Source organism: Telopea speciosissima, chromosome 1 (genome assembly GCF_018873765.1).
Source record: "Telopea speciosissima isolate NSW1024214 ecotype Mountain lineage chromosome 1, Tspe_v1, whole genome shotgun sequence".
NCBI classification, from domain to species: domain Eukaryota; kingdom Viridiplantae; phylum Streptophyta; class Magnoliopsida; order Proteales; family Proteaceae; genus Telopea; species Telopea speciosissima.
In genome coordinates, this window is record NC_057916.1 from 29176565 (window position 1) to 29188032 (window position 11468).

The 11468-nt window shown below is 38.8% G+C and overlaps 1 protein-coding gene across 1 annotated transcript; it reads right to left on the reverse strand.

The window, feature by feature from the left end:
• Positions 1-8676: 8676 nt before the first annotated feature.
• On the reverse strand, positions 8677-11080 carry LOC122657253 (putative pentatricopeptide repeat-containing protein At3g23330). Its single transcript, XM_043851932.1, has one exon. It carries the CDS (start codon positions 11047-11049, stop codon positions 8734-8736), a length of 2316 nt encoding a protein of 771 aa, XP_043707867.1. The 5' UTR covers positions 11050-11080; the 3' UTR covers positions 8677-8733.
• Positions 11081-11468: the final 388 nt, after the last annotated feature.

Sequence of the window (11468 nt, forward strand, 5' to 3'; positions counted from 1 at the left end):
TATCTGATCATGTTTCAATGCTTTAAGAACTTATATTTTATAAATCTGGAGAAAGGAAAAGTAGTAAGCATGAAAAGATCATGAAGCACAGAGCTGGCTTTTCAATAAAATAATCCAACTCATCAACAATCACAAATCTGTCACAAAAGCAATTAATTGAAGCAGAAAAATAAATAAAAAGGCACAAAATAGGTGAATAGAATGACATGTCTGCTTATCTTTCAATAACTATGCAATAACATGATCTGTGTGCAAAAGTTTACAACCCTCTGCATTAAGATATCCATTAGGGTAACTAGCATATGTGACACAGGTGACTGTTTCTTACATCATCTTTTCGCTTGATGGTTTTTTCTGAGAAAACAAGTACTGGAGGTGTACTGAAGAGGAGTAGAAGAACCATTGACATTTTTCGGGGGCAGTGGTTTTCAAATATCTGACACATAAGTGACAATATATCAGAGTATGAGATGCTTGAATTTGCAGAGTCACAGTAATAAGCATTTCAGTATCTTGCTGAAAATGTCACTAGCGTTTGAAAGAGAAGTACAATTTATGGCCAATACATCTGGTGATTGAAATCCTTCCTGAACATGAGATCAAGGTAGCAATCTGAATTAGTGCAAGAGGAAATTGGCATCATGCCACAGATTAAGAAAAAACATTAGGTGACACAACTAGGGTTCAGTGTTGGAATCCCTATCCAACTATTCCCACCAACAGGAATTATCTTAAAAGTCTTCAGCAAAAAGTAACCAGTGGAAAATTTCAACCATCTAATCAAATAACACCCCTTTTGAAACTGAGAAAGAAATTCAAGCGGGTGGCCAAAGGTCTTCATTTTGGGTGGTAAGGAATTACCCAATAAGTTTCAGTGCGGCAGAGAAATTTTGAATGAGAAACAAATCCAGTTATGGTACCTCTGGCTCTGGTGACTAAACCATATGATACAATGAGAGGGTGGTAAACTAGCAATGTGCAACCCTTGAAAGCTGCAATGGAGCAAGTGTTTAAAGTGTGTCCATTAAATCGATAGACAAATTATTTGTCCTTGATTAATTTGAATAATTATAATATGACACACATTGCCCATACGTTTTAACCTAAAAGTTGTTTACAACTAAAGATAAAACTGAGTATTTTGTTCATATGGTTGTCACATTGTATGTTCTTAGGAATGAAAATTCTGGGACACAAGTGAGTATACATACTACATTACTATGTGTATAGTGAACTGTATGAGCCATTACCAATTGTATAGGTAGACACTATTGGTTGTATCAGGAACAAGATTCTTACTAGTAATTTGTAATATCTCCCCTGACCTAAGAGACCCTTATCATTGCTATTAGGTATTATAGGTTTTGATAATGGTTGATGTCACTTGGACTATATATTGGTGTTCTGGATTCATATTGTTTGGCAGTGAACGAAAGAGATTGTCAATAAGGAATCCACTTCCCGTACATGGTGAATATCATGAGAGAGAATATATAATCATGATTGGATGGTATTCTATATCTAATGGCACGCTTAGTAAATAGTCTTTAAAAGATTTCAAACTATCATTCAAGTATTAATAATTTTTTCTAAAAGCTTTGAAAATTGTTTTTGTGTCTAATCGAGACAATGATGGTGATAGTAATTATTTCAATGTCCATATATCTGCTATGTGATATTGCCAAGTGGGGGGACTTGATTGTGATAAGCTTATTTCTTTGAGGGTATATATATGTTATATATGCTTTATAATTAGGGCTGCAACAGGGTCGGGTAGGGCCGGGCTTTTTAAAATCCAGCCCAACCTTGAATCCCCTTAGCTGGGCCCAGGCCCGACCTGACCCTGACTCAGGGCCTGGAAAATCCAACCCTGACCCGCCCTCAGGGTTGGGCCGAGCTGACCCTGATTGGCCTTGATCATGGAGTGGGGGAAGGGAGAGATGCATGGATTGGACTGATTTAGGCTGGGTTAAGGAGAAAATTATCAATTTTACATAAAATAACACTATAATAAAATATATTATCACTTATTATCTTCAATATATAATATATTATATAACAAAATATGAGTGACATTTAAAGTTTATAATATATACAGCATATCAATATATATTTTACAGTATAACTTAAAACAAAGTCGGGCCGGGCTCAGCCCGAGGCCTCAACCCTGACCCGGCCCAACCCAACCCTGACTCCGGGCCAGAAATTTCCAGCCCTGACCCACCCTCAAGGCCAGGTATCTCAGCCCAGGCTCTGTTTGGGCTGAGGGCGGGTGTCGGGCCGACAGGGCCAAACTTGCTCCCCATTTATAATGTCTTTCAATATAAATATTGTTAATTGATAATTAAAGACATTATTATCTTAAGAATCTTGAGTGGATTACCCAATGGGATCCCACCTCTTATCAATTTAAATATCATAGGGTTTCTACAAACAATATAATCTATAAATTAAAAGGGGCAGGACAGAGAGTATCCTACCTCACATGTAGAAGTTTCCTCTCTTCTTGCGATTTTTCTTTCTCCCTCAAGATGAAATTGCTGGCTCTTCTTCTCCCTCTTCTCTTGGTGACTTGGAGTTGGAGTTTTGAACCCTAAAGAGTGTGGAGAAGTGCGTCCTCTTCAAGGTTAGTGCATAAATTGTCACGACGATCAAAACCCTTGTCCTCCATGTGATGGATTGGTGAATACTTTAGGCTACGTTTGGTTGCACGGGAAATTAAAGGGAAAGGAAGTGAAATTTTTAAAACCTAAAAGAGAAAACTTTGGTATTCATTACTCAACATAATTGTATCAATAGCAAATTACATGGCCCTCCCTTGGACTTTACTCCAATTACAAACACTCCCAATATTTTGAACAATTACTTCCGCACCGCTGAAGGCTGACAGTGTTAGTGAGGTGTTAGTTTTGAAATGTAAAAGATAACTTTGCCCCTTTTTTCTTCTTTCTTTCTTTCTTTCTTCTTCTTCTTCTTCTTCCTCCTCCTCCTCCTGCAACCCCTTTCCTGCAACTCTGCCCCCACCCCTGCTGCCGGTCCCACCTCCCATCCCTCCCCCCACCCCCTGTTGCCGGTTCCACCATTATTAAACTCCAACTAAGTATTAAGTTATTGTTGAACCAGGAATATTCACAGCGGTGATAGCACTGTTCAGTGTTCACCAACCTGAACGTATTGTTGAACCTGGTATGCATCGGTACTCTGTTTGTGTTCAATATGGTGGCGAACGCCGTTATTTACTGGCGCTATGTCTCTATGGGGATCACAAGGTCATGGCCCTCTCTATCCTTCCTCTTTCTCTATCTATTTTTCTTTCCGTTCTGATCTAGTTCAGTTGATACTTATCTTATACCTTGCAATTCCCCTGTTCTTAGCTAATTTTCTGATACTTCTTATTTACTTCATATCTGAGCATCTAGTGGTCAAATTGATCTAAAATTTAAAATCTGAATTCCTGACACTATTTTCTCTTGAGTCTGATCATTAGTTCTTAGAATATTTGTCAATATAGTCTCACTTACTTCCTATCCTACGGAGAATTCTGAACTTTATATATTTTCTGATAGATATGTTCTACTTTAAACTCAACCAGAGTTCGGTTGAATCTGGTCAGTGGTTAGCGACTTATTTTCCCCTAAATTATCTCAGATCTGCCTAATTTGATTTTTAATAATTTTCTCAACTCCTAATTTATCTTTTATTCAATTTCACTCATATTCTATCTTATCAGTAATCTGTTGTTAGTTCTAGTCTTTTCCTTCAAATCCGTCTTTAGTTTCCTTTTCCTATTTGGGTTTGGAGATCCACCCTGTAGGTTGTACTTTCTAAAATTCTAATTCTAGGGTTTGAGAGTCCATATTTGCAATAGTGGTGGTTCCAACGCTGTCTTCGGTATTTGGATTCAGAGTTCGGATGGAGTTTGGATTTTGGAATGACAGTTGGGTGGATCTTTAGGTTATAAGACACGGATTGGAGAGATTAGTGCATCTGTAGAGTTGTTGGAGTTGGTCGTCGGTTTCACAGCTCGAAAATCAGAGAATAATCATTTTCAAGTTTAAGCAGTGATGATAAATGCATCAAAGTGCCTGAGAACGACTCCAAAATGTCAATAAACAATGGGTAGTTATTTGTGTCACAACAGTTTGTGATGTTTCTGGAAGTAACAAGACATATCAGAGCCATTCATTTTCATAGTTTTTCCTATCTAAACCATCTGTTTCTGCTCAGAGTTAGAAGAGTGCACAGTAATGGCTAGAGTACTGGTTACATACATGGACATAAACGAGGTGGTATTTGGTTGAATCAGACTTCGAAATTTGATACCTGGCTTATCTAGACCATGACCTCTCTATCCAATGGTTGTCAGAATGGAGACATTATTTGTCCACGTGGCAGAATAGGTGTCTATGGAGGTTTGGTAAAATGACATACCCTTTTGACACAAGTGTTGTACACCAATTGCAGATACACAGAATAAAATGTAGAAGCCCTTAACAGTGTGAAAAGAGGTGAGAGAGAGAGAGAGAGAGAGAGAGAAGAGATGGTCAAATATTACCAAAAAAGAAAGAGGAGAAGAAAAAGGAAAAAGAAGATTTACCTCCCCAAATGCACCCTCCTTTCCTATCATAGTCAGTAACTCAAAATCATGACTCTGAAGGTGCATGCACTCTGGTTCCTTCTTCTCCAAATGTTTCAGTAGGTTGCTTTGCTCTTCCTCAGACATGTCAGCATCAGCCAATGTTTTCCCCAGTATATTGCTTCTGCTTGAAGACAGAAATAATTAAGTACCATGGCACTACAAAGCAATAAGAATTCAAGCCTCCTGGCATGTAAACTGCGTATAGAAGTCCTTTCTCAAAACACTTGCTAATAAGGTGCAAGATACCCATACATTTTCTTTAACTTCAATGGTAGTGTTGATTAAACATCAAGAAATGATAGAAACTGTATGAAAAAGAAAAAGATTTCAAAGCCTACATACAAAAGAAAAATTACTGATTTTACTAGAGAAAAAAAAAAAAATGAAACTTAATCCACGAACCTAAATATTAATGGCAGTACCAGTAAGAACATGAATGAGATAGCAATAGGAGGTTGAACACATCAGTTTGGCAGCCAGCATTCAGAAAACCTTTAGCCAAATCTATTGACCAGAGTAGTTAATGTAGTTAGTCAATAAGTAATCGCATTTCCTTGCATAGATCAGTCAATGACCAGGTATGACCCCAGAAACATAATCCCTCAGTGCTTTTTTGTATTTTCTCTTCACATAAGAGTGTGTTAAAGAAGAGATAAATGACAGGCAAAAGGCCCTACAACAGAGAGCAATAATATACATACGAAAAGAAAATAATACTAAGTTACCACCCGAAGCTAAAAACATATGTAATATAGTTGACCAATCAAAAAGAGCCACATCATTATACACCACTACAACAACAACAACTCAGTCTTATCCCAACAAAATGGGGTCGGCAACATGGATCCTTGCCCTCCAATCAGCTCTATTCGAGGCCATACTTGATAAAAGGCCTAAGCTATGTATGTCTTTCTTCACCACTTCTCCTAGGGTCATTTAGGTCTGCCCCTAGCTCTTTTAGATCCTTCAATTTGAATCAAATCACTCCTCCATACTGGAACATCCAAAGGCCTCCGTTGAACATGGCCATGCCACATCAATATATACTATTAAAACCCATTATTAAGTCACTTCCTGAAGTTAAAAGCATATGCAAAAACAATAAAAAAGGGCATACGGCATACCCAGTGCACGACGCTCCCGCCACTGCAGGGTCTGGGGAGGGTCATAATGTATGCAGCCTTACCGTTGCACCAACACCCGCCCTCCATAGGCAAAAACAATCAACCCAAAAAACAAAGAGCACTGCATATATGCAACATGAGGGAGAATATCACGTTGTTACCTCAAAGCATATGCAAAATAGTCAAACTTTCAACCTGAATCAGTTGAATAATGACTTGGCACTAGTTAACACCTTGTCATCTCTAGTCATTACCAAATGGCTATTACATAAATCAGTTGGTATATGCATGAAAACAGCCAATTGATCAACCAGTCAACATTTTTAATGACAAATGCATTGACCCTGCAAATTCGTGGCAAATTAAGAAGGTAAATATGCCAACCTCTCGTAGAGATTTTTTCTTTCATTCAAGATGTAAATTTCTCCGTTGGAGATATTGGCAGCATATTAGAAAAGGTTAAAACATGGAACATTTTTACACAAATATAACAGGCAGCAATTCACCAAATCTATGTGAATTGGATCCATTGTCTGCATATTTGGCTAAAATCTGCATTAAATAGTCCAAAATGGTCAAATATAATATAATTCGATTCATCCACCAGCCAAATCTGCCTTCAATCTGGTTACAATAGATATTTGTCTGCATCATCATGAATTGGCCAGTTCTGCCAATCCGGAAAATCACTTGAGTGATGTACACTTGTTCTGAATCTTGTGTTAAAAATATTAGTTACAGTTTTCACCAGTTTTTGTTTTTGTCAATTTTCTAAGAAACCTTTCCCCTTTCCATTTCAATTATCTCTAAATTATCTTTTCATCTTACTGGTGCCCCCCCCCCCTACCCCAAGGGGGATTGCAAGAAATGATCCATATAAATTGCCATACTTGTTGCAAAGCACCTGTGGTTTCTGAAAACTTTGAGGGTTTATATTTCAGCACCTCACTTCCTTCTGATGTTTGTAATATTGACACAATCGTTATCTGATGCCATCATTAATGAATTTCTTTATAACCTAAAACAGTTGCTTTACATGAATCATCCTAGATGCCAGATTTTTTTTTTAATGGGGGGGGGGGGGGATGAGGGATAAGTAAATCATTCAAAAAAAATTTGTATTATTAATAATTTAAAGGGACAATCTAGTATTGACACCCACAAAATTCTTAAGATCACATGACCATATTCAAACAACCCCTAAAACTAAGCAGAAGTTGCTTTTGGAAGTTTCTGTATATGAGGTTAATTATGATTTGCAGATCCCATGTGGTGACTTTCCATTAAAAAAAAGTAAGAATCTATGATATAATGTTAATGAATACCTGAATTTTCATCAGAAGGGAAAAACTTACATTTTCTCAAATCACTACATCACAGATGTGTGGAACATGTTCCTATTCAGTATTTAAATAATTAAGGACAAGTCATGCACTTCTGGCATAAAACTTCTTTTAATCTCAAATTAATGCAGGATTTAGTAGCTGAGGTTCCTAATTTAAACTTACTTTAATGATCAGTGCTTTTTAAAATTTCTAATGAGTATCTAACTTCTATCAAGTGTACTATTGATTATTCCAATTGGGGCATATTAACTAATTTTCTAAAATTAAATTTAAACGAAAAAAAAGCTGAGGTAACATTGAACTGTCTGTTCACTTTTAGCTCTTACCAGCTACAAACCACCTGAAAGCGAAACTATTGAGCTATAGATTTCAGTGTATCCATAGCACAGTAAGCCAAAGATGTGACTCACATGCAAACGAGGTGGGACCCACCCATTTTATGATTATCCAACAAAGAAAATAACCTAAGACGAGAATAATATGATCAGATGATCCAAGCCATATGTATGGTGGCTGACATCAGCCCAATGCCAGAAGGTCAAGGAAGTTATTGAGCTAATGATGAATGGTAGCCGTAGCTATAACGGTCCTATGGTAGCAAAATTTCCTGTCAAGTAATGATTTGGCACGGAGCAGACTGACTTACCACAGAAGTACAAGTTGCCTTTTGTCCAGAGATCCTGCCAGTAGAGACCGTCAAATGCTGAATCCAAATCTCCTCAAATTCTGGCACGAACATGACTATGGCATCACTAAAAGTGAACTAGTCAACAAGCTGGATATTCTATAAAGATCATTAGACATTGACTATTTTCAGCTTCTTTTACAGCCAATCATTATGAAATTGACCTTAGCACAGTTTTCTCACAGTAATTAATGCAGACTCTTAATGGCTATTTTGTTAGCAAAAAAAATAACTAGCTCGAATTACCTCAACATGACAAACCAAAGCAAATGAGTGGAGCTGCTCACCAGATTGTCACTGAGTAAAACTAATTGCTGCCTCCATGGTAGATAGAATCATTATTATCACAGATAATCCTCCATTAACTACCTAAACTAAATTAGAGTTGTGATTTGGCTGGAAGAAAAAGTCAGACAGACGTAATACAATTGTCCAAGTGAAGTTAGCATCTGCTCCCAACTATCTTATCGGCAGTTCATCTGTGTCTGAGTAATGAACTGCAGGCAATTGTCTCCCAACGGTTCAGCCATAACATGAATACCCAGGTTTTCCTTCCACTGAAAATGCAGCTTAACAAATATAGCTCATGCAAATATGCCAATAACTATTAGCACAGCTTTAACCTATCAATGAGCACTTTCGGTAGGAGTGCTTAATCATGATGCATGAACAAATAGCTTCTCAAGGATCAAGCTCGAATGAAAGGGCTGCATCTTCCTGATCAATAAACTTTAGACTAAGACCCTCTGTACCACAAAAATCTGTAGTTCCGTCAGTTAATTAGACTGGCAATTGGCATACAGCTCAAGCCGATTAAATTGGATATCCCTACCGGGATAAGCTGATGAGAGCAAGCCGAGACTACTCTACTTTTTTTTTTCAGTTTGAGCTTAATGATGAAGCATCAGGTTTCAACACTTATGATTTCACTTTCCTGATTCACCAGTAGTCGCTACAGGAACACTTCCCATCTTTGAAGTGGTGAAATCGGGAAACATCCCTCACAACTATCTCTCTCCCAACAATCTTTGATATAAACTTTGTTGCCGTGTGGCAATCCACGCAGACTCGAAGGTTTTTTGTGACTCGGATAGTTGTTCCAGGAGGGGTGCTTATGATACCAAATCCTATAGCAAGCCTCTCACTATGGCTACACAATATGTATCTCTTTTGCTCCTCTTCAACATCATGAAGTACATCATCTGTGTTGGGAACATACCCTTCTCGCTCCATTTGCTCCAACAGAACTTTCAGAGCTTCATTTATCCTATCGTAATATGGGTGAGAATTGTCTCCAGCCACGAAAGCATGTAGCTTGTTCTTGACTTCTATCCAGCTGCAGGCTGGTTTCTTTTTCATCCCCTTACCTTTCATAGTTATCCTCAGTTTCGCTGCATCATTCCATCTGCCGGCAGCAGCATATATGTTTGACATAAGAACGTAGGAACCCATGTTCTGCGGGTCAAGCTCAAATATTTTGGAGGCCACCTTTTCTGCCAGTTCAACTTTCTTGTGGACTCTACAAGCAGCCAGCAAAGTTGCCCAAACACTCCCTGTTGGTTCTATATGCATGTTAGAGATGAATTCATAGGCTTCCTCCAACCTTCCTGCCCGCCCAAGGAGGTCTGCAACAGCAGCATAGTGCTCTATTCCTGGAGAAATGCTATAATCTTGTATCATACTGTTAAAAAGAATCAAAGCTTTATCTATCAATCCGCCATGACTACAAGCAGTTAAAACAGCCACAAATGCAACATAATTGGGTCTTACACTCTCCATCTCCATCTGCTGGAACAAGGAGAGGGAATCATGGGCACACCCATGCAAAGCGTATCCCATGATCATGGCTGTCCATGATACCATATCAGGTGATTCCATCTTATCAAAGATCCAACGAGCGCTGCGTATGTTACCGCATTTGGCATACATATCCACGAGAGAGCTACCAATAAACAGATTATCATCAAACCAACTCCTAATTATGTACCCATGGAGCTGCTTCCCCAGATGTAGAGTTGTCAAGTGAGCACAAGCAGGCATGATACTTGAGAAGGTGACATGCCGAGGTTTTATATTGGCCATCAACATATGACGAAACAACTGGAGTCCTTCATCAAACAATCCATTCTGAACACATCCTGCTATGACAGAATTCCATGAGATCGCATCACGTTGTGGTAAAAGAAAAAACACCCAACGCGAATTTTCCACCCTAGTGCACTTAGCATACATGTCAATCAAGCTACTTCCAATGAAAACATCTGTATCCAACCCCTGTCTTAGGGCATAGCCATGGATCTCCTTTCCTTTAGAAACATCTACGTATTCAGCAAATATAGGAAGGACACTAGATAAAGTGAAGGAGTCGGGTTTCAAACCAGTATCTCCCATCTTCGTAACCATCATTAAAGCTTCTTCATAGATCCCATTCTGTGCAAGTCCAGCAATTACAGTATTCCAGGAGACGACATCCCTCTTGGGCATCCCATCAAACACTTTCCGCACACTCTTCATAAAAGCTGTTTCCTCGTTCTTACTTCTTTGAGGAAGTCCAGTTGTTTTTGTTGGAACTAAAATAACCTTAGTATCAACAACACCCACATTCTTTTTATTGAACTCGTAAATCAATTCAGAATTTTTTATATGAGAACTCTGCTCCACAATCACTTTCCTCGTCCCATCACAAGTTCCACTGATGGGCTTATTAAAATTGATTGAATTACCACAACTTCTTTCGAGAATCTTATAAGATAACGCAGCTTGAGATTTGGGTGCACCAACTTCGCCAAGGCTCTGCAGCTTGCAGTACATGTTCATTAGCGCATTGCCGGTGTAAAGATCAAAATCCAAACCAAGACGAATGATACAGCCATGAATTGATTCGCCCAGCTTCAAATTCATCAAGGAGGCACAGGATTTGAGAAGAGAAGGGAAGATGTTGTGATCTGGGCACTTGCCCGAAGATCTCATATCGACGAAAGAGAGCAGAGATTGAAGGAAAAGCCCATGAGAAGTATAGCACCTAATGATAGACTTCCAAGCAACAATAGAAGGTGAGGGAAGCAGGTTGAAGATCAGGAGGGTGTCCTGTAGAAGGCCCAGATTTGAGTAGATAGAAATGATAGTATCCATGAGAGACGAATGAATTCCTTTACTCTTGATGATCTGGGCATGGAGTTGTTTCGCTTGCGATTTCGATTTGATAGAGGAGGGGTTCTGAAGCAGGAACTTGAGTAGCGTCGTGTTAGAACTCATCGAAGACCGTTGTCCCTTACATTTTCCAGCATTGAAAAAACAAAAGCTTGTTTAGGCTAGGCCAGGTTCAATTCGATATCAGTCTCCACCGATACCAATGTGAATCGGCCGATCCGATACCGATTTCTCAAACCATGATCTATGGCGCTTCCAAGTTGGCAGAGATGTATTATTTACTCACGAGTTGGGAGCATGGTTTCAGAATCGGGAATTGGATTGACGAATCAGTGGCTAAATTAGATCGTAATCAGTCGTGACCGATCTTGACTCTGATCGATTCAAGATCAGATCATAGTAGTTTTGGCTTTATTAAATTGGGGGACAGTTTTCATACACGGCTGTGTAACCCGTGCATGTGAGAGGATGAGAGTTTCAAGGCATTAAATAGGAGTGGGGTTTTATGACTTTTCCAACACCCT